The sequence below is a fragment of the Peromyscus californicus genome, unplaced genomic scaffold (genome assembly GCF_007827085.1).
Source record: "Peromyscus californicus insignis strain IS unplaced genomic scaffold, ASM782708v3 Scaffold_14__1_contigs__length_90479793_seg_2, whole genome shotgun sequence".
NCBI lineage: Eukaryota > Metazoa > Chordata > Mammalia > Rodentia > Cricetidae > Peromyscus > Peromyscus californicus.
The window spans coordinates 7,269,001-7,292,779 of record NW_026294436.1 but is presented as its reverse complement, the minus strand read 5'-3'; the positions used below and the strand labels follow the sequence as shown (position 1 = coordinate 7,292,779).

Here is a 23,779-nt window from a genome sequence, read left to right as displayed (position 1 = left end):
TGAGCTTCACAGAACCAAGTGCCCACGAGGGGTCCTGACAGGAAAGACCATTGATAAGATTGAAGGTGTAAGCATGACAGGAAAAGGGGGCTAGCGTGGAGGTTCAGAGGTTAGTGAAGAGAATATGAGAGATGGAAGAGAGGAGAGGGATCAGGAACAAAGGAAGGTGTTTAAAACTGACTCCCGGGGCTGGGGAGAGGCCGGGTGGGTAAAAAGCTTGCTGTGCAAGCATGAGCACCCAGGTTTGGATGCCCAGCACCCATGAAAGCTGGGCATGGCAGCAAGTGCCCGTAATCACCCCAAACTGCAGGTGTACTCAGGTAAGGCATCCGCCAGGAGGCCAGGGCACTCAGGGACACCTCCGGTTACCAGCAAGGCCCAGAATAATGGGCACAGAAAGTGAGTGTTCTAGAGGTTACTCGGGTTCAGAGGTTGGCACTGTGGGGTGTATGAAGTAAGGTGGCTGGTCACTAAGAGAACAGAAATATGGAAGAAGGGAAGAGGGTTCCTAAAATGGGGACACAAGGCACATCTTGGTCTCTGCTGCCTCCTCTTCCTCCTCCTCCTTTTCCCCCTCCTGCTCTCCTCCTCCTCCTCCTCCTCCTCCTCCTCCTCCTCCTCCTCCTCCCTCCTCCTCTTCCTCCTCCTCCTCTTCCTCTTCCACATCCCCCCTCTCCTCCCCCTCTTCCTTCTTTATTATTACTTTTTTTGGACACCTGTGTGGAGGTTAGGGAACTGCTTGTGGGAATCAATTCTCTTCTTCCATTATGTGGGTCATGGGGATCGAACTCCAGATCCACAGACTCGGCAGCAAGCATCTTTAGCATGCTGAGCCACCTCCCTGGTCTCAGCCTTCTTCAGACTTCCCTAAAGACATTGTCTCCCTGGTTCCTTCCATGGGACCCTGGAAAACTGTGCTCTCACACCACCCACGCACGGATTCCAGTCTCCAGAGGTTTCCCCTGGTCATTTCACCCACTGCTTGTCCTCAGAGATTCCTGGCGCCTGAGTTTTCATCCAGGAGCCATTTCAACCTCTGGTCAGGGCCCTCGGTGCTGAATGGTTACCGTTTCTGCCCGTGAGCATCTGGAGGAACTTCGGACACTGCACTTCCACGGTCTGTGCTGGTGCCCGCGGAGGGCCAGCAGTTCATGTTGTCCCACAGCCCCTCACAGCCTGCAGAGAAGAGCCCCACGCTGGATCAGGATGGAGGCCTGGACCAAGGCTGCCACCATCACCACCCTTTAACCCCAGTTCCCATATGTGCTTGGCTCCTCGAACTCCACCTTTCCAGGGTTGGGGCATGGATGGAAACCAGGGTCTTCTTGCAAGAACCATGCCTCTGAGAGATTTCTTCAGTTCCTGGCTCCTAGATTTCAGAACCTTTCAAAGTAGCACCACCGACCAGAGGCCCAGTGTTTAAAATGGGAGCCTATGGACACCATTTCCTATCAACTCCTAACAGCGGGGCTGGAGATGTGGCTCAGGTGCTGGAGCACCTCCTAGTGTACCCAAGAGCCTTGGGTTTGGCCCCCAGCACCACAGAAGCTGAGTGTGGTAGCACATGCCTATAACCCCAGTAGGGAGGAGGCAGTAGAATCAAGGTCATCCTCAACTACATAGAAAGATGGAGGCCACATAAAATTCTGTCAAGAAAACAAAACAAAACAAAAACATTGCCATCCAAGTAAAGGGGCTCCCCAGGGTCACTCTCTTCTAGACTCCCACCATCCTTGTTCCAGGCCGTAGCCTGTCCTGCCCTTCATCCCACCTCCAAAGACTCTCCCCAGCCCACTAGATGCTGCTAACAGGACAGAAACACGTCACATGTGACTTACCTTCTTACCTCCCCAGACCTCTATACCCTCTGCTGACCCATTCATCCTGGCCAGGCCCATCCCTTGTGTTACACACACACACACACACACACACACACACACACACACACACCCCTCCTTGCCTCTTCATTCTGGCCCCTGAGCCTGCCTGGGGTTGACCAATGCCTCGAGACAGGTCAGGTGGTTGGAGACTATAAAATGGCACCAAACGGTGAGCTAGGCAGACATGTCCTGCCTCTGTGTTTCCTGGCTGTGCTAACTCAGTAAACCACCCCTCCTCATTCTACTTCATGGCTTCTACATCACTGTAAAGTGGGGGTTGAATCATATGCCTTGTGTTCCCCCCACAAATACCAAGCCAGAGAGTGTAGAAGGCCCTGATGAAGACACGGACCTGAGAAGTTGCAGAGATGTCAAGGACAAGTCTACATGCAGAAAGGACTGTGCCAGCATTGGTCCATCCACCAGTCCATTGGCCACATACCGAGGACCTTCACTATGCCAGGCCCATGGGAGGCCTGGGGACTCCAGTTATGAACCACCAGATAGGCGTCTGCTCTTGGGAACCCTCTGCTTGGTGGACAACGGTGTTTGGAAACTAAGTTAATAACTGCCTCTGTCACTGTGTGCTGGAAGCTGGGGTACTCTGGACCCCGCAGATCAGGAGGTTGGGAAGGCTGAGCAGATTCTCCAAAGTCCTGATACACATAGAGCAGCATCTTTGGGGAGTTTATGAGATGCAGGATTCTGGGTCCGACCTCCCAATGGCTGAATTAGAGTCCTGTAGACCAAAACCCAGAGAGCTGTGAATTGGACATGATTCCAGTTGCTTCCAATGCAAAGTGAGGGGCAGAGCCTCTGTGGTGGGGCAGGTTACCATGGGGTAATGATGTCATGAGGACACATAGCATGGTTGGACTGATGCTTGAACATTGCCTCTCTTCTCTCCCCCCTCTCTATCCTTCCTCTCTCTCTCTGTCTCCTATCCCCCCTCTCTCTTTCCTTTCTCTCTCTCTCTGAGTTTCAAGTATCCCAGGACAGCCTTGAACTTGATATATGTCTCAGACGGGCCTTGAACTCCTGATCCTCCTACCTCCATCTCCTGAGTCCTGAGATCACAGATTGGACCACGGTTCTCTTTCATTTCTGTTGCCATGATACAATATTCTAACCAACAGTAACTTAGGGGAGAAAGAGTTTACTGTATTATACCTCCAGGTTAAATCACAGTGGCAGAACTTGAAGCGTTTAGTCACATCGCATCCCCATCAAGAGCAAAGAGGAATGAATGATCACATGTTTGCTTCCTTTCTCGCTTATTCTCAGCTCAGCTTCTCCACTTTTATACAGTTTGGGAGCCCTGCCTAGGGAATGGTGCTGTCCACAGCAATCGGGATCTTCCCACACCTATCAACTCAGTTAAGACAGTCCCCCACAGATTAACCCAGTCTCTTCTCAGGTGAGTTGACCTTGATCAAGTTAACAACTAAAGCTAACCATCACAAGCGCCATGCCACGCCTGGTTTACAAATTGCTGGGGATGGAGCCCAGGGATTCACGCGTGTTAGACTATCCACTGAGCCACATGGCAGACCTGAGTGTCCTGATATGAATAGAAACGTCCCCTATTGGCTCATGTTAGTGCCCAGCAGGTGGCGCTGTTCTGGGAGGTTCTGGAAACTTTTTGAGTGGGCCTTAGTTGAATGGAGTAGGTCACTCGAGGGCGGTCTGTGAAGGTTTTACACAGTACTCAATCCCTTTCTTGTGCTCTGCCTGCGGTCCACCATGAGGCGAACAGTATCCTTCTGAACATGTTCTTATCGCCATGGCCTTCTGCCTCACCATAGGCCTGAAATCAGTAGGACCAAGGACTGCAGACGGAACTCTCAGAAACAATGAGTCAAAATAAATCCCTCCTCTCTTGGGTGGTTTATGTCAGAGCAACAAGAAAACTAATACAGATGGGGTTCTGTGGGGCAGCAAACCGGTCTACAAGACCAAGGACTAGGCATTGGTCCTCTGAGGAACCCAGGAGGTGAGTTACCCTTAGATGCTTCTGAATCTTCACCCAGCATCTCACAGTGAGCCTGGCAGGTGGAAAGCCCTGTGCATTTCTGCTTTGGAACTGCCACAGAGTGTCTGTCTGTCCTACCATCCCAGAGGCTGCTCTTCTTCCAGCCAGTCATGAATGTTCCCTCCCCGTCTGAGAAGGATCTTCCCAGGTGTCCCTGGGTGTGAGAGTCCGTGTTCACTGTCAGCTTGATAGGCTCTATAATCGCATAGGAGGTCAACTTCTGACCTGTCTGCTCGGAGTTCCAAGATGGAGTTCATAGAGGTGGGAAAAGCGACCTTGAATGTGAGCAGCACCATCCCACGGGCTGGGGCGAAATAAGAAGGAGAAAGTCAGCTGAGCATGGACATGCATCTCTCTCTGCTTCCTGACTGTGGATACCATGCGACCAGCTGCCTTATGTCCCTGCTGCCTGCCTTCCGCACCGTGATGGACTGCGATGCAGTGTGAGCAGCTACGTCAAGGCCCCGAGGCTGCGCCTACCCTGCCACGATGGACTGTACCCTCAAACTGTGACCAAGTCAGCCCTCCTTCCTTTAGCTGCTTTTATCACAGCAATGAGAAAAGTATCGGAATGGGTGTGATTTGGCCCTGGCTGGGTCCTTCCCGGAAGATGCTGCCCTCTACTTCCAGCATCCGGAGTCCAGAAGGCCAAAGAGGAACCTGTGTCCCCTTCCTTAAGCACACATTTCCATGTGGCTGCAGGATGCAGCCTCCTTGTCTACTCAGTGGCTTCTCCAGTACTGGAGGCAGGTGACCACTTCCAGGGCCTATCAGTCACCTGAGAAGAGGGACTCGGAGCTGGCTGGGGCTGGCCAAGCCACCAGGGCACTAGCCAAAGGCTCCAGTCCATGTGGTAGATGACCTTGTCTGCTTGGTCAGACGGAATGAGGTGTCAGAATGTCTGAGAGCCTTCTGGAGGTCATGTTGGGCAGGGACCACAGAACAGTCAACCTAGAGCTGGCTGAGGCCTGGTAAGAGTGCCTGGGGTAGGTAGGAACCCCTGCCAGCTGGCTCAGAGACACTCAGTCAGCCCCTGGCTGGGGTGGAACCATGCCAGGCTTGAGCAAGGCGTAGCAGACGCTCTGGAGCTGACTGTCCCAACAGCCCAGGTGTCATGGAGTGTCATGGGGTGTTTAGAGGAAGAACAGAGGACTCCGGGGTGGGGGCACAGTAGCAAATGCAGGGGGACTGATAGAGTGGGAATCCCACACAGCTTTCCTATCTTCTCAGCCCAGGGAAGGGTGACCCTGCCAAGCTGCCCCTCCACAGCACACTTACTGAACACCCACAGATGCTTGTTCAGCCAGTTCAGCTCCACCCTCGGGGCAAAGAAGGCTAAGAGCAGACCCAGGAATTCCTGGCTGGCAAGGAAACCGTCCACATGGAGGCCCTAGTTTTTGGGTGGTACTTTGAACAATTTTTATATTACTAGTTTTGTGGGTTTTTTTTTTTTTAAAGAGAATTTACTATGTCTTCAAATGGTGAAAAAAAATAGTTAACAGGGTTCTGGGGCTCTAGCTCCGTGGGGGGTGGGGGTGGGGCGCTTGCCTAGTGTGTACACAGCCCTGAGTTCCAGCCTTAGCACCACATAAACCACCGTATAATGGCACAGACCTGTTATATCTCAGCACTCAGAAAGTGGAGGCAGGAGGATCAGAAGTTCAGGTCATCTTTGACTACCTAGTGAGTTTGAGGCCAGCCTGGGCTACATGAGACCCTGTCAGGAAAGAAAGAAAGAAAGAGAGAAAGAAAGAAAGAAAGAAAGAAAGAAAGAAAGAAAGAAAGAAAGAAAGAAAGAAAGAAAGAAAGAAAGAAAAAGAAAGGAAGGAAGGAAGGAAGGAAGGAAGGAAGGAAGAAAGAAAGAAAGAAAGAAAAGAAAGAAAGAAAGAAAGAAAGAAAGAAAGAAAAAGAAAGAAAGAAAGGAGTGAAGGAGGGAAGGAGGGAGGGAGGAAAGAGGGAGGGAGGAAAGAGGGAGGGAGGGAGGGAGGGAGGGAAGAAAAGGAAAAAGGCCCAAGGCTGCTGGAAAGCCGTATAACTTATGTGATGCATGGCCCAGAGGAGAATGGCTATGGAGATGGGACCACAGACAGCCTTGCAGAATGCACTTCCCCAGCCATGTGCACACGGGCCCTGTGGCCAGGGATAGGGATCTGTTAGTTACTACCCACACAGAGCAAAGTTTGAGGTGTTTTTGAGAAACTACCCAGGTTTACGTGTCAGCCACCCCAGGAGAACGGAGTTAAAATAAAGGCCACAGTGGAGACAATGTTCTACACCCAGTGGAGGGTGTAGGCTCCTCTAGATTTGGAAAGCCCCTGAGATGGCTCCAGGCCCAAGGCAGACACCCAATACCATGTGTGCCTGCATCTTGCCTAGAGATGGCCCCCAGAGGCAGGTCTAGGGTGAAGCTGGACAGGGATGTGGGAGGCCAAGCTGGAGAACAGAATGTGGCTTTGGGGATCTTCAGGGCCCCAGCCAGCAGGGTCACAGAGAGCCAGCCCTTGGGCAACTTTCACTTTTCCCTGTGCTGACCCACAAGGGCCACCCTTCAGTCCCTGGCTTATTTTTAAATCAGCACAGATGGCCTGATGATAACCCGGGACTATTTCTGGAGCATATGACAGAGGAGTCGGAGCAGCCCTGCTCTGGGGCCCTGCATCTGCTGACGGAGGTCAGCAGGGAGTCCACAGTTCCTCCTTGCCTGATGAGAGCATTTTAGAACTTAATACAAGAGGCTGCATAGTATGACCAGTGACAGGGGATTGTAACCCTCCAATGGGTTGATTTAATATGAATTTCATCTTGATAGAAAAGTACAAGAGTACAAAACGTCCCGTGCCTTCCCACTCATGCTGTGGGGAGATCAACCCTCTGGTAGAGATAGAAGAAAGTGCTAGCATGCTCCACTTGAAGGAAACAGTAGGGTACCAAGGTCCAGAGAGGCACAATCTTGCTGGAGGTCACACAGACCCTATGTGACAAAGCTGAATGGATGCCCAGGTCTGTTAGGACCACAGAACCTACAAATATCTGGCCACCATACTATCCTTCCAGAATATTCTTCTTGTAGGGAGAGTCAGAAACATCCCCCAGCCCACTCTGAGAGGGTGATGGCTTCTGTTTTTTTGTTCGTTTGTTTCGTTTTTTGTTTTTGGAGCTGAGGACCAAACCCAGGGCCTTGCGCTTGCTAGGCAAGCACTCTACCACTGAGCTAAATCCCCAACCTGGGGTGATGACTTGTGTAAGTCAAGTAATAAACATCCCAGTAGAGTGGCAACCAGGAGGTAGGGGGGAGGGTCATGACCCTGAGACATTCCCACGTAGTGGACTTGGTCACCTAACTCAACAGATCTAGAGAGTTAATTTTTTATTTGTTTTAGTATTCCAGGCTTGGTGACACTCCACGAGTGGCATTTCCTGTCATTTATCTAGCTTTCAAACATTAACCTCTACCCAAGAGAATCAACAGCTTAACCATTAACCCCAGGCCCCCAGCAGAGAGTCCCCTGACCGCTCCTCAGTGAGTGAGGAGCCAAGATGGAACCTTGGGAGGGATTGAAGGCTGAGTTCCTTGGGAACCCACTGAGGTCACAGGGCAGGATGAGGAGCACACCTCAGTCCCTCTTGGGTCTTGCATCAGGCTCAGAGCATATGACACCTGCCTGGTTCTAAGAACAATCCTCAACCATGTGTGTGTGTGTGTGTGTGTGTGTGTGTGTGTGTGTGCATGGTGTTCCAGTGTATTAGTGTATGTGTGTTCCTGTGTATTTGTGTGTGTGTGTGCACGTATGTGTGTGTTCCGTATGTGTGTGTTATTGTGTATTCATGTGTGTGGGGGTGCATGTGGAAGTCAGAAGACAGCCTCAGGATACCACGATCCTGTTTGTTGAGTCAGTGTCTCTCCTTCATCTGGGACTCGCCAACATGGCTAATCTGGCTGTCCAGTGAGCCCCAGGAACCTGTCGGTGCATGTGCCTCCAGTCCGGCACTGAAATTGCAAGTGCATGCCACCGTGCCCGGCTTTTCAAAACTGAGTTCTTGGGATCTGACTCAGGCAAACACTTAGCTGACTGAGGCACCTCCCCAGCCCCAGGTTCTTTTCTTAATGACACACTCTTAGATGACAGACTGCAAAGAAGAGGACAGGAATGCAATTAGCACTTAAACACAAGAGTTATAATAGTGTTGATTGATAATGCTATCAGGTATTTATTGACTGACTGACTGACCGACCATGGTGCTAGGCATTGAATGGACAGTCTTGTCCTGTCCCATACCCACTTTACCACACTTACCATCATAACTCTGAAGCAGACGTGATAGCCCCATTCTAGAGATCAGGGAACTGAGCCTCAGAAGGTTAAATAATTTGCTACAGTCACACAACCAGTGAGTGCCGGTCAGCACTCCCTAAACAAGAAAGCTGGGGTGATTAGCAGTGCCCTCTTTGGAAGCTGGGAGTTGAAAGGTGCTACACATGGCCATGTTTGCTAAGATGCTCCCTGGTAGGGCTGGAGAGGTGGCTCGGTGGTTAAGAGCACTTATTGTTCTTGCAGAGGATCTGGGTTCAAGTCCCAGCACCCACATAGTGGCTCACAACCATCCATAACTCCTGTTTCAGGGGATCCAATGTTGTCTTCTGACCTCCTCAGGCACCAGAAATGCTCAGGGTACACAGACATACTTGTAAGCAAAATCTCATGCATATAAAATAAAATAAATAAAAATTTGAAAATGTAAAGATGCTTCCTGGCCCTTACAGGGCTTTCAGAGAGGGGACATCAGGAGTCATCCAGCAACGGAAGATGTGTGTCTCTCTCTGGTGCTGAATGAAATCCTCTCAGCATGGTGCTCTCAGGCAGGGTCTCTTTTGAGCTTCTTGGTCTGCACCATCAGCAACAGGTGTGTTCTCTTCAGCCGTCCTGACACCATACTGCCCCTCCCCCTACTCATCACAATTCGCCAAGAGTATGGATTTGAGAACAATGACCCCGGGAAGCACTTCCCACCAGACCTTCGCTTTGGGTTGGGGAGGTGGCCCAGTGAGTAGCAACATGCTGGTTATACCAACATGAGGACCTGAGTTCAGAGCCCAGGACTCACATAAAGCCAGGTGTGAAATCCCACATCTGTAATCCCGCGGTTCCTGATGGGGGAGGAAGAAACAGAAAAGTCCCCGGAAGCGCTCTGGCCAGCTAGCTAGACTGGCATGCGCAGCAGTGTTGAAGCTTGCCTCCAACAAGGGCCAGTTGTCCTTGACTTCTACACATATGCCCTGGCATGTGTGTGCCTACACACATACACATGTATCACACACACACCCCATACATATACACACACACTCGAAGACTTAAAAACTAACAAAAAAACCTCACCTTGATAAACTGTGTGCAGAAGCAGATGGTGAGAAAGCATTGGCCGTCCCCAGAGAAAGGAGGTCTGATGCTTCAGAGTCCGTGTAGACCATGGCCCCGATCCCTCAGCTGATGGAGCAGACAAACCTGGACCCACCCTGGACAGCCCACCTGCGGACAAGTTCCCCACCCCAGATGACTGGACAGGATCCACCTGCAGAGTGCCCCCGGGCTGGGGGAGGTCTCCTACCTGATACTGTCTCCAGCCCCAGGTCTCCTGTCTTCTCTGAGGAGAGTTCCTGCAGGCACTGGGCCCGTTCCTCTTGCAGCACTCGGAGCACGTCACACAGTCGGGGCAGAGCTCCGGCCTGCGAGTGGAAATCCGAAGAGTGTCATCAGTGTCCGTCAGCTGTTGATGGACCCTGACTCCTCAAGCAAGAGCAGGCAGGCAGACCAATGATGGTGAGGGCAGGAGTGTCGACTCCCACGTTGGTCTCCAACATCAGCTCCAACACTGCAGTGGGGATGACCTCCTTATCTCTAGAAAGACCTAACTCTCCACCGGCCTCCTCACAACCACTGCTCGGTAAAGAAGGGGACCTTTGCTACCTCTAGGACGGTGTCAAACTCATCTCTATAGAAACCAGCCCTCCACCTCATGGCCAGGAATGAGAGAGAATGAGGAAGAAGAGCATCTGGGGTCCTGCTCCCCTCTTCAAAGGTACACCTACGATGACCCGGAGGCTTGGTCCTCACTTAAAACTTCCACCATCTCCCAACAGCGCCAAGCTTGGGTAACTCTTCAACACCTGGGAGTCAGGGAACATTCCAGAATCAATTTTTAGAAAAATAAAAATAAAAATTTAAGTGTAATTCTAGCAAACATGCACAAACTTGTGTGATAAGAAATATATAATGTTGATAGCTCTGCATGAGGATGTGCATGAGTGCAAGTGACCCAAGGGGCCAAAAGAGGGCGCCAGACTCCTGGAGCTGGAGGTTCAGGAAGTTATGGAGCCAGGATTCTTGCTGAGAACCAAACTGTGGGGTATACTTCTCCCTCTTAGCCCCAGCTCTCCAGCTCTTAAGCCAACACTGTTTCTTGGGTTATTGGGATGACCCAAACTTCCTATTAAGGAAGTTAAAGATTTAGATGTTTTAAATTCTCCCTAGAAGTATTTCTCACCCCCGGATTCCGTACGCTCCGTTCACATCACTTTTAGTGAAAGCATCGCTCAGTGTTTATAATGACTTCTTTTGACAATGAGATATTGTTAGCTGCTGAAGCACGTCCCACAAGAGGATTATGTGTCCTCGGGCATTGTGTCCCGTCCCCTCCCCCCAGGTCGATGATTTTTTTTTTGTTCCGTTCGATTAGTTTCTGTGTACCTATGCTGACTTCCCGTTTCCCCCTCCCCCTGTTTTTCTAGAACCCCTGCTGGTTGAATGATGCGCATCTGAGCCAACCCTCCAGCCTTTCATCTTTCTGAACTTTTTCCTTCCATTTCCTCTTGGCAATCATCCCATGAAAGAGTTCCTTGATAGTATCTGTGGAAGCTCTTTTGTCTGTTTTGTTCTCTTGTGAGAACACACATGCCAGGCTAGCCTTAAACTCCTTGTGTAGCCAAGGGTGACCTTGAACTTCTGATCTTCCTGTCTCCATTCCACTCTCCCCCCATGCCCAGTGCTAATAGACTTAAACCCAGGGTTTTGCGCGTGCTAGGTAAGTATTACACCAATCGAGCCACATCTTTGGCCCACTTTTATTTTATTTTATTTATTTATTTTTTTTTTGTTTTTTGTTTTTTTCGAGACAGGGTTTCTCTGTGTAGCTTTGCTGCGCCTCTCCTGGAACTCACTTGGTAGCCCAGGCTGGCCTCGAACTCACAGAGATCCGCCTGGCTCTGCCTCCCGAGTGCTGGGATTAAAGGCGTGCGCCACCACCGCCCGGCTCCACTTTTATTTTTTAATCTTACATATTTTAATTCAATTTTGGTATTGCTGGGATGTGCACTATGTGCATGCAATGCCCTTAGAGGCCACAAGAGGGCCCTGATCCCCTGGAACTGGAGTTAACAGGCATTTTTAAGCCACCATGTGGGTGCTGGGAATTGAACCTGTGTCCTCTGCAAGAGCAGCAAACACTCTTAACCACTGAGCCATCTCTCCAGCTCCAGTGATTTCCTTTTTAAAGCATTGGTATGTGACATGTCATCTGTGTGAGTCTTTACACATCCAACAGTGTCTTTGTGGGTAATGTCACTCGGTTGAGGTTGGGCATGCTATCACACACAAGCTCACATTTGTCTCTGGGCAGTCCTCTGATATCCACCATCTCTGTCTTTGGGATGTTTTCCTAAATCTTCTTGACCTGAGAGCCAAAAATTGGCCCCTGGGTCCTATGATATGAAGGCTCCTGTGAGGCTGAGAAGATGTGCATGAAGAAGCAGGCAGAGGCAGGTGGGAGACAAGAACACAGGAACAGCAGAAGACAAGGAGGCAGAGAGTCCGGACAGAGCCCCAGCAACATAGGAAGCAGGAAGCTGTGTTCCTGAGCCCCTCTGCCTGGGACAGCAGGGTGTGGGCTTCCTGACCCCATGTCTCCACTGCTGTGCCCTTTCTCCTGCCCAGATGATGTGCTGCTGTGAATGTGTCACCAAGGTTCTTATGTTGGAAATCAATTCCCAGTGTAATCGTGTTGAGTAGGGGACTCTGGAGAGGAGATGAGATTATTAGGGCAGCACCCATAAATGGATTAATGCTATTATCATGATATATTAATATATATTGTTAAATAATAATACCACTATACAATTATATTATACATTATATAATTATATTTAAGTTAAAGTATATGATACAATAATGTGTTAATATAATATAATTAACATATTGATAATTTATATACACATGTATATATTTCGAGAGTTATACTAGAAGTGGGTCTCAAATAAAGGGATATTTGCTTGCTCTCTCTCTCTCTTACACACACACACACACACACACACACACACACACACACACACACACAGAGTCTCTTGTCCTTCTACCTTCTGTGATGACACGATGATGTAGCTTGAAGGCCCTGGCTAGAAGCAGCTCCTCAATACGGGATTTTCCGTCCTCTGAAACTGTACTAAATAACTCTGAGCTGGAGAGATCTCTCCGTTGGTAAAGTGCTCGCCATGCAAGCGTGAGGACCTGGGTTTGATTGGTAGACCCCATATTAAAAAGGCAAACGTGGCTACGAGCTCTGTGATTTCAGCCCTGGAGAAGTGGACACAGGTGGATGCCAGAGTCTCGCTGGCCCACCACCGAACTGAGTCAGCAATTACCAGGCCAAATGAGAGATTTTGTCTCACAAAAACAAGGCAGATGGCACTTGATAAATGACACCCAAAGTTAGCTTCTAGCCTCCATATGCATGTGCATCTTCATATACACATGCACACACATGCACATGCACACAGGGAAATAAAGGAATCCCTACCATGATTGACGGCACACTTAAGGGTATTATAAGCCCGTCATAGAAAGACAAATTCTGTATGATATAACTTCTATAGAATCAAAACAAGTTAGATGTGTAGAAACATGCTTGTCCACGATGAGTGAGGCTCTGAGTCAAACCCCAGCATACACATACTCCAAAAAATAAATGGATAAAAACCAGTAAAAAGGTGATTACATGGAGCTGGGAGATGGAGGAAAGGGTGAGATACTGAGGGTTGATATCAAGAGCTCTTCATACACACACACACACACACACACACACACATCACACACACACCACACACATACACACACCACACACCACACACCACACACACACACACACACATACACACCACACATACCACACACACACACACACATACACACACACACCACACACACACACACACACATACACACACACACCACACACACACACCACACACATACACACCACACATACCACACACACACACACACATACACACCACACACACACATACACACACACCACATACACATACACACACACACACCACATACACACACACACACACCACACACACACACACACCACACACACACATCACACACACCATACACACACACATACACACCACACACACATACACACCACACACACCACACACACATACACACCACACACACACACACACACATCACACACACACCACACACACACACACACATACACACACACACACACCACACACACACATCACACACACCACACACACATCACACACACCACACATACCACACACACACACACATACACACCACACATACCACACACACACACACACATACACACCACACACCACACACACACACACATACACCACACACACCACACACACACATACACACACACCACATACACATACACACACACACACACCACATACACACACACACACATCACACACACACACGGGGTGGGAGCTCTATGAAGGGACAGATGTAAATTTGCTCAACTGAGGCAATCATTTTATAATGTACATCAGAACATCGAGTCCCCTTAAACACACTTGATTTTTAATTGTGTGTGCATGTGTATGTATATTCATGTATGTACAGGTGTGTGCACATGTGAAAGTCAGAGGACAACCTTGGGTGTCTTGCTCAAGAATACCCTCTACCTCCTTTGATGCAAGGTCTCTCACTGGCCTGAAGCTCACTACCTCAGCTAGACTGTCAGGACAGCAAGCCTCCGGGAATTCTCCTGGCTCAGTCTCCCTAGTGCTGAGATTGAAAATGTGAATGGACCGCATGCTTGATACCTTGACATGGGTTGTAGGGATGGAACTCAGGTTCTCATGATTGCCAGGAAGCATTTACCAGCTAAGCCATTCCATCCTGAGCCCCAAACACATACACTTTTAAAGATTTTGTCTTTAAAAGACGTCTAGCAAATGTGGCTGAATGGAGGCCGCTGATGAGCCTGATTCTGTGGGTGTTAAGAAGGAGCCAGGCTGCAGTGTGACCGGACAGTGAATCCAGACACATCGTCCAATGAGCTGCCACCAGGGGGCAGAGGTGGGACCAGGAATGAAGGGTCCAGACTGTTACCAGCATGGAAGGGACGGAGCAAGGTGGGCATCTAAAGAGAGGGAACCTCTCAGTGTGACCTCGCTTCTGAGTGGACCCTGAAGAAGTCAGGCCCAGAAGCAGGGCTGGGACAGACCTCAGGGGCTGGTCACGCAAGATTTAGTCACCCGGGGAAGGAAGTTTCTGAGGTGTGAGATGGTGCTGGAGTTCGGACCTAGAATGTTCCCCCAGGGCCTGTGTGTTAGAGACTGTTCCCATCTCAGTGTTTTTTGGGAAGGTTGTAGGACTTTTAGAAGGCAGGAACTGGTAGAAGATTGGTCAGCGGGAGTCCGCTTAGCTCTGTGTCTGTTGCTGCCATAAAACACTCGGACAAAAGTGAATGAAGGGAGAAAGGGATTGTTCTAGCTCACAGTTCCATGATACGGTCCACCGTGGCAGCAGGAGCTTAAGAGAGCTGGTCCCATGACTCACAGTCAGAAGGAAGCAGCAGTGAATGTGTGCACACCAATGCTCTGTTCCTTCCTCCACTCTGACACAATCAGAACCCCTACCGGAGAATGGCAACTCCCCACGTCCTTCCACCTTAATTGATGGGATCTGAATAATCTCCCAGAGATATGCCCAGACGCCAGCCCAATCTAGACACCCCCTCAATGATACTCCCTTCCCAGATGATTTGAAACAACCATCCCACAGTCTACCTTTGAAGGGAATTGTGGGGCCCCAGCCCCTCCTGTCTTCCTTTTGCTTTCTGGCTATGAATCATGAAGTTTGGCTCCTCTGTGAACTTCTACCACGATGCTGGCCCCACCACAGGCCCAGAGCGCAGGCTAACTCACCATGGACCTACACCGTGATGCTGGCCCCACCACGGACCCAGAGCAGCAGGTTAACTCACCATGGACCTACACCGTGATGCTGGCCCCACCACGGACCCAGAGCGCAGGCTAACTCACCATGGACCTACACCGTGATGCTGGCCTCACCACGGGCCCAGAGCGCAGGCTAACTCACCATGGACCTACACCGTGATGCTGGCCTCACCACGGGCCCAGAGCGCAGGCTAACTCACCATGGACCTACACCGTGATGCTGGCCTCACCACGGACCCAGAGCGCAGGCTAACTCACCATGGACCTACACCGTGATGCTGGCCTCACCACGGACCCAGAGCGCAGGCTAACTCACCATGGACCTACACCGTGATGCTGGCCTCACCACGGGCCCAGAGCGCAGGCTAACTCACCATGGACCTACACCGTGATGCTGGCCTCACCACAGGCCCAGAGCGCAGGCTAACTCACTGTGGACTGAATCTCCGAAGCTGTAAGCCAAAATCAACCTTTGCCTTCTTAAGTTGATCATTCCATGTGTTTGTTTTAACGACAAAAAGCTGAGCAGCACAGACAGGCAAGGTGGAGGGACTGGGCATGACGAGAGGGCAGTACCCCTCCTCAAAGACTGGCACATCATCCCAAATCCACACACTTTCATACACTGAAGCCCTCACACCCGGTGTGGGCGTGTTTGGAGACAGAGGCACTCAGAATGTAATGAATGTTAGTGAGGTGGCGAGGGTAGAGGCTGGACTCTAAAGGATTCATGTTCTTGTAAGAAGAGACGATATCCACCCACCATGCTCCCTGGAAAGGTCATGTGATGACCGAGTAGATACCAAGAAGCCAGGAAGTGAATCCTCTCTAGACACCACACCTGCCGGACCTGGATCTGGACTGCGGCTCCAGAACCAGGGAAAGGAAATCTTAATTGTTTCTGCTGGTCAGTCTGTGGAGTGTGTGTGTGTGTGTGTGTGTGTGTGTGTGTGTGTGTGTGTGTGCATGTGTGTATGTGTGTTTGTGTGTATGTGTATATATGTGTATGTGTGTGTGCGCGTGCACGTGTGTGTACATGTGTGTATGTGTGTGTTTGTGTATGTGTGTATGGGTGTGTATGGGTATGTGTGTATGTGTGTATTTGTGTGTATGTATATGTGTGTATGTGTATGTGTGTGCGTGTGTATGTGTATGTATATGTGTATGTGTGTGTATGTATGTATGTGTATGCGTGTATGTATGTGTGTGTGTGTGTGTGTACATGCGCGCACGTGCAGGTATACCAGAGATCAACCTGTCATATTATTAGTCTTCACATGCTGTGTATCTTGTTTTTGGTTTTCTCTCTCTTCATCTCTTGTTTGTTTTGTTTTGTTTTGGGGGTGTCTCTCACTGGCCTGGAACTTAACAAGTAGGCTAGGCTGGCTGTCCAGAGGGCCCCAGGGGACTCTAGTCTCCACCTTTCCAGAGCTAACACTATAAGCATGAGCTACATCTGACTTTTTAAAACACGGGGATCTGGGGATCAAACAGGTCCTTGTGATGGCTAGACAAGCGCTTTCCCAGCTGAGCACCGCCCCAGGCCCTAGAACATGGTTTGTTAGGGCGGCTGGCTGGCCTAGAGGAACAGGAAGGAGAGAGGCAGAGGCTTCACTGTAGACACATCCGTCAGAGGAATCTGTCCAGGGAGTCTCGACTCTCTGCAAATGACAGGCAAATGCATCAGCTAGGAACGAGAGTGCGAATCAGGGGGCCAGGAATTCAAATAGACGGGTCACACGAGAGGGCCTCTGAGAGCTGAGGGTGAGGGGAACGACGTGGGGGCTCCAGATAGAGTCCTTGGGGTAAACTGAGGTTGTGGGCTAGGCCCTGATCCTGACAGACTCATGGTCTGGGTTGCAGGCACAGTTGACCAGGTCTGCCTATCCCCGTTAGAGTTCATCTGTCAGAGCGGTCTGCTGAAGCCGGCAGCCCCAGGACAGTCTCCTTTTTTCAAGTCTTCACAATACTAAGCAGCCTTCTATTTTTTATAAGCAAGTAGATAGGATCTGAGTGTTGTGGGTTTGCCTTGGGCTGCAAGGTACCCCAGAGCCTGGTGAAGGTCAGCGTCCTTGACAGAAGAGAGACTGGGGTCCAGTGAAGAGACACCGGAAGGGGCCACCACAATGGCAGAGCTTTAGTTTTGGAAAGTCATTCTGGGCCCGTTCAGACCAGCAGGGTGCTGAGAGGATGACCCAGCTTCTGTCTGTCAGGCTCTGCAGCTGGAGAGTTTCTGTTTCCGGGGCATCAGCTAAGGAGGGGGGGGGGGTCAAGAAGGAGAGAATGCAAAGCCAGGAAAGGGAAGACAAAGAATGTGTTCCCTGCATTCTATCCGGTTCCCTGCATTCTATCCGGTTCCCTGCATTCTATCCGGTTCCCTGCGGAGTCTCTACCCGGTTCCCTGCGGAGTCTCTACCCGGTTTGGAACGAGGCTGTGATTCTGTACACTCGCGTGTTAGTTAGCTTCCCATTGCTGTGACGAAGCACCAGAGAAACTAACTAAGGGGCCGAGATTTACTTTTCTTAGAGTTTCATTTGGGCCCATGTGTTTTGGGCCTGCGGCAGCCGAGTATATCATGGTGAGAGCATGTGGTAGAGGACGCCGCTCACTTCAGGATAGCCAGGAAACAGAGAGAGGGAGAGGAAGGGCCAGGGTCACATGTCCCCTAACTTCCTCTCATCACTCTCTAGTCTATGACTGGACACCAAGCCTTCGACACCCCTCTGGAGAGCATACAAGATCTAAACCCTGGGGTCGGGGAGGTGGCTCAGTTGGAAAAATGACTGCATTCTGAGCACAACGACCTGAGTTCAATTCCCCAGAACCCACGTTAAAAAGCCAGCCTAGTGACAGATACTTAAAATGTCAGTGCTAGAAAGTAGGAGCAGGCGGGTCCCTGGGGTTTTAAGCCTCTCAACCAGTCAAATCAGCAAGTTCCAAAATCCAGTGAGAGATCCTGTCTCACAAATCCAAGATGGGCAGGGTCCTGAGGAAAGACACCCAAGGTGACCTCTGGCCTCCACACACTTAAGATCCAAATCCTAACAGCCTGTTTCCACCACTGGGCTCGGATTCTCTATCATCAATCTCGGTGCCTCAAATCCAATGCACAGCAAACACCTACTTCTAGTCCTGTTGATGTACCCTCAGAACCATGACCGCCCTCAAGGCAGTAGTTGTCACACAGGGCAATTTCCTCCCTTTGCATTTGACAGACATTCTGCTGTCACAGCTTTGCAGAGATATTTCCAGCCTCTAATCTAGAGAGGTCAGAGAAGCTGCTAGAACTCATACAACGCGTAGCACTGCTATGTCTGGTCCCCATGTCAATAGTCTCCGAGTTGGGGATGGGGCTCAGTTGGTACAGTGCTTGCTTGTATGCATGAAGCCCTGGGTTCTAATCCCCTTGCACAGCATAAACTTGGCATGGTGGCATACACCTGTACTCCGTAGGTAGAGGCAGAAGGATCAGAAGTTCAAGATCATCCTTAGTTACATAGGGAATTGGAGGCTATCCTGGGCTACATGAGATCTGTCTCAAAAAAAAAAAATTGTGTCAAAGCTAAGAAACCCTGTTTGAATCACCAGGCACAAAGGTGACAAGAGCCACAAGTTACAGAGGACTGTCATAAGGCAGTGCTTTCCTGATACACTGCCGGGGCAATCCGACATACGAACTCATTGCAGCTGTGGTTGCCTAAACAAATCAAGCCGGTCAACATCCCAGCATGGACGGGGAGGGATTTATGAGATGCCACCTGCAGCTGAGGAGCTACTGGCAGGTAGTCACTGATATGCGGATCAGTTTTCTTCAGAGATGTGCACCCTGATAGGTTCCCCATGCACCAGTGGATTGTCTTACCCATGAGTATATGGGCAGCATAGATTACACTCGGTGTGTTATTGGACTGAGAGAGAGAGAGAGAGAGAGAGAGAGAGAGAGAGAGAGAGAGAGAGAGAGAGAGAGAAAGAGAAATTTGGGAGGGGGTGGGGATGGGTCTGGGAGAAGTTAGAATAAGTAGGGAGTGGATATGATCAAAACACATTGATAAAATATTTCAATAAGAAACAGCAGAGCTAGTATAGAGAGCATAATAACCTTTAGAAGCTTTTTATATGTGTGGTCTGTGCACTGTGTGCATGCCCAATGGTCATAATTTGTGGCAAGTTGACATAAACCAACCAAACTAACCAGTGTTGGGAAGTGGAAACAGGAGGGTCCCTGGGGTTCACTGACCAGCCAGCCTAGCTTCCTTGGTGAGTCCCGGGCCAGGGAGAGACCTTGCCTCAATAAACAAGGTGGGCGCACCTGAGGGATAAAAGCCAGAAGTTTCTCTCTGGCTTCCACATCCACACACATGCACCTGCACACGCAAACACGCACACCCATCCGTACACACAAGAGACACTCTCTCCTGTGGACGCTGCAGTCATTTCATCCTTCGCCATCATTCATTGAACACACGCCTACTGAGTTCTCTCTCACCCTGAGGCAGGTCCTAGGGGTAAAATTGGAAAAGACAAAGCTCACTGCTCAAGCTACAGCATGTGTCTGGTGGGACAGTGTGTGTGGGGAGGCAGGTGTTACTGTCCCAGGTGAAAGCCCTCATGAGCTTATGGAGCAGGGCTGTAGAGAAGGTGGTGTGCTCCGTTTCTTATGGAAAAACAAAACAAAAGGCGGCCCCCTTCAGCGGTCAATAATTTTCAGTTTCTACTTGCAAAGGACTCTTCTGGTACCTCCCCTGAAGGAAGCGGCAGGGAAGGGAGGTAGGAACAAGCATTTCAGCCTCAGTGGTCTCTTTGGAAGAGGCCCACGATGTCCCTCTGAGGGAAATCCAAAAGGAAGGAAGAAATTGTTATCCTTGAATTTCAAGATCCCACGTCTGGCCACCCAGAGTCAAACAAGCCAAAGGGAAAGGTTGCAGAGGCTGGGAGACTGTCCAAACAAAGTAGGTCAATTCCACCCTCATTTATTAAAGGCGGTTTCTGCCGCAAACACTAACAGATAGACGCACAGTCAGGATAAGCCCATGCAACAGAGACGCACGTGAACCCTTCTCCTAGAGATACACGGTGCATATGTGTGTGCAAATAACAAGCAAATACAAGGGGCACATGGGACAGAACAAACCTCAGACTGGCCGGACCCCCCACTCCAAGTTAGGAATCTAGAGATCTGGGCCCTAGACCCAGCCCCGCTCCTGACATGCTGATCTCAAGCAAGTCCCTCTCTGAGGGCTTTTGATCTGTAAAATTAAGGACTTGAATGAACTATACACAAGCAGCGCTCCGAGGTGCAGTGAAGATTTGAGATAACCTGGAGTATCCCTTCCAGACTAAAAGGAAAGTGAGCTGACCTGTTTCTGCAGCCCTGGAGCTGCACAGAACGCCTCAGGAAAGGGGAAACTAAGTCGTTGACCAAGACGGGAGTCTCAGGATCTGTAGTTTCTTAGAACCCAGACCTGGGGGGTGGGGCACTTTGCGGAGCTTGCCCAGAGGAGGAACCCTGGAGTCCTCAACCGGGCAGCCTTGACCTTCTCTCCAGTTCCTTCCATCCCCGCCAGCCTCAATTCCAGGCTGTCTCTCATTCGGATATCCCAGGGGAAGCAACCCAAAGTTCCCAGGAGTTTCTATGGGAAAGAAACACAAACTATCCCCTGGCTTCTCTCCTCCAACTTTCTCCTTCTCCTGCCCCGAGTTTGTTGCGACCTGCTGCTCCCAGGAGCCCACAGACACAGACTTTAGGAAGCCAGTCCCTCCAGGCGGGGGGATGGGGGGCACAGGACGGGACACGGGACGGACCCGGGACGGAAAACGATCCCACCACAGACGCAAAAACTCTGCTCATAGCTTTCTGAAATTTCCCATCTGCAACCCGGAGTGTGTAAACCCGTCAAGGCTCTAGCTAGCCTGAAGAATGTGGGTTCTGACTTTTTTTTCTGATGTGGGATAAGCCTCTCCGGCCCGTTTTCTGAGCCTGGGTCTTCTTGCTTGTGAAGCCTGAGTGACCGGGGTCTCAAAGGGGGAAGAGGAGGTTTTGATGAAACACTAGAGAGCAAGTGTCCAGCATACTTGACATTGCTGGGGCCGCTGCAGAACTGTCTCCTGGAAAGAAGTGAGCTCAGCGGGCGGGAAGGGATGAGTGAAGGGCGAGGGGACTCAGCCTAGCTCTGCCTCACCTGGGACACAGAGCCCAGGAAGTTTTTGCCTTCGGAGAAGGGGACTCCGAAGGGGACTCCGACGGAGTGAACGGTATTATTGTTGAGGGGGGCGGGGGGGGGGGAGATCGGCTACTCCTCATAATTCCTAGGACCCAGTAGAGGAAGGCGGGCTGGTCCCTCGGGTCCATGTCCTGGAGGGGCGCGGTACTCACTGTGTGCGCTGCTCCGGCGAGCAGCAGCAGCAACAGAAGCAGCGACCGTGGCCCCCACGATGACCGCCACGATGACGGCCAGGGGCTCACGGTGCCTGGCATGCTCGCCGATTGTAGTTCGCCTTTGCGTTCTGGCCACTCGGGAGCTCGGTGTCTATTTCGGTGACTCGTTCAGCGTCCCGCACGGCGTCCAGGACCCTGAGCGATCCCCAAGCCCAGAGAAACCATGTCTGAACCTATCCAATCCAACCAGGTCCACGGCTAGGCTAGGGTCTGCTGCTCCCTGAAGGAGGCGGCTAGAGTGTTAACCTGCCCGTGCCTATTGATAAGGACTGGATTCGGCTCGAGACTCCACCCGCTGGGAATAGCAGGGAGGCGATGGGGGAGCACAGAGCTGGCAGGGAGGAGAGAGGGGGAGGGACCCCAGCCACTGGCCTGGAGGCAGCTGCAACCTCCCTCCTTCCCCTCCATTCCAGAAACTACTCTCTGGAGTATAAAGATATAAGTCATGCACCTTGAGCAATGACAAAGTAGGCAACATTTTTTTTTTTAAATCCTCTGAGGACTGAGGCAGCGCCTTACTATATAGCCCAGGCTGGCTTTGAACTCACAAACCTCCTGCCTCAGTTTCCCCAGGGCTGGATTTACAGATGTGAGTTTCCACATCTGGTCGAGGCCATCTCTAATAATCAGCTAACACTCCCCAGGCTGACGTTTAGACAAACAGAAGTCAATGTCTACTGTGTCCTACAGGACAGCTTGAAGTGACATAAAAATCTCTTATTAGTCAGCTTTCACTACTGCAGTAAATGCAGCAGCTAATCCACGCAAAAAGAGAAAACGGTTGTTTTGCTCATCGTCTGGAGGGTTTGGGTCCATGACTGTCTTCCCATTGCTTTGAGCCTGTGCCTGAGCAGCCCACCACGCTCAGGGTGTTGAGAGTGCATAGCAGAGCTAAACTTCCTGGCTAATGAGAGGTCAGGGCCCAGCACTCCTCTGAGGTCATATCCTTATGACCAAAGACCTCTGACTAGGTCCCACCTCCTGGAAGCTATCACTTTCTCTAGTCCCACCCCAGGGACAGAGGCCACACAGGGGCCTGAAGGCAAGTAACACTTGACACCCCAAACTGTAGAAGGTTTTTGTTGTTGTTGTTGTTTGAGGTAAAGTCCCATCCTGACTCCAAACTCATTACGTAGCCGGGGATGACCTTGAACTTCTGACCATCCTACCTCCACCTCCTGGATGCTAGGATTGTGTATATGCCGTGCTAGAGAGCAAACTCAGGCTTCCCTAAGAGTTAGGCAAGCACCCTAAAAGCCCGGCAAAGAGCACTTGTTGGTGTCAGCACGGGACTGTAGATACCATGGTAGCCACTTCAGGGAAATACCATACTGTACATCCTCCAAGCTCCAATGTCAGCCTCCCTGTGAAAGAGAGGGACCAACCTTTTATGTCAACGGTGTCTTAGTTCTTAATTCTAATCCAGTAACCCCAGTCACACAATACAGGAAAGTGGTTCATCTAAACCGAAGTCCCAGCTATCAGAACTCTAGAAAGTCAATCTGTTCTCCCACGAGAGTCTTAAAGGTTATCCTGAGGACAGGGGAGTCTGTTCTCGGCTTCAGGGCAAGTCTACAGACACTTGTGGTGTGAGAGTGTGTGCCTGTGTGGAGGTTTGCGTAGATCAGCGGTGGGTGTCGTCCTCAATCACTCTCCCCTTACTTTTTGAGGCAGGGTCTCTCAGTGAAACTGAAGTTCCTTATCTGGCCACCCTGCTGGCCACCCACCCCAGCAGTCCTCTTTTCTCTGCCTCCCCAGTGCTGGGTAACAAGTGTACTCCACTGTGCCCGACTCTTTATAAGATCTCATGCTTGTCCGGCAAGCACCTTACACACTGGACCATCTCCCCAGCCCATTTGCACACACACTTAGAACCTCACTGAAGCAGATTGTAAGGGTAAACACAATCTTCTTCAAGAAACAAAAAAGTCAATGAAAATTTTACCTGGTGCCAAAAGAGAAAGAAATCTTTCCTCCTCTTCCTTCAGTGTGTTCTTCAGAGTACTTTCTGTCTCTCTACAGTATATACAAATCCTTAAAAATCTAAACAAACCTCTCGGCAGTTCTAAATCGCAGTACCCCTCCAACTCCTTCTAGCCCTTATTTTTTGAGAGTGTGCCTCTAGCCCAGATTTGCC

The 23,779-nt window shown here is 50.4% G+C and overlaps 1 protein-coding gene across 1 annotated transcript in view; it reads right to left on the bottom strand.

Annotated features, from left to right (window-relative positions):
- Positions 1 to 21,919, bottom strand: part of Sctr (secretin receptor) — a 51,699-nt gene extending 29,780 nt beyond the window's left edge. Inside the window, 4 exon segments of the mRNA XM_052736743.1 lie at positions 1,068 to 1,131; positions 1,133 to 1,176; positions 9,517 to 9,634; positions 21,580 to 21,919. Coding sequence (XP_052592703.1) covers positions 1,068 to 1,131; positions 1,133 to 1,176; positions 9,517 to 9,634; positions 21,580 to 21,681 — 328 coding nt within the window. The 5' untranslated portion in view covers positions 21,682 to 21,919.
- Positions 21,920 to 23,779: the final 1,860 nt, after the last annotated feature.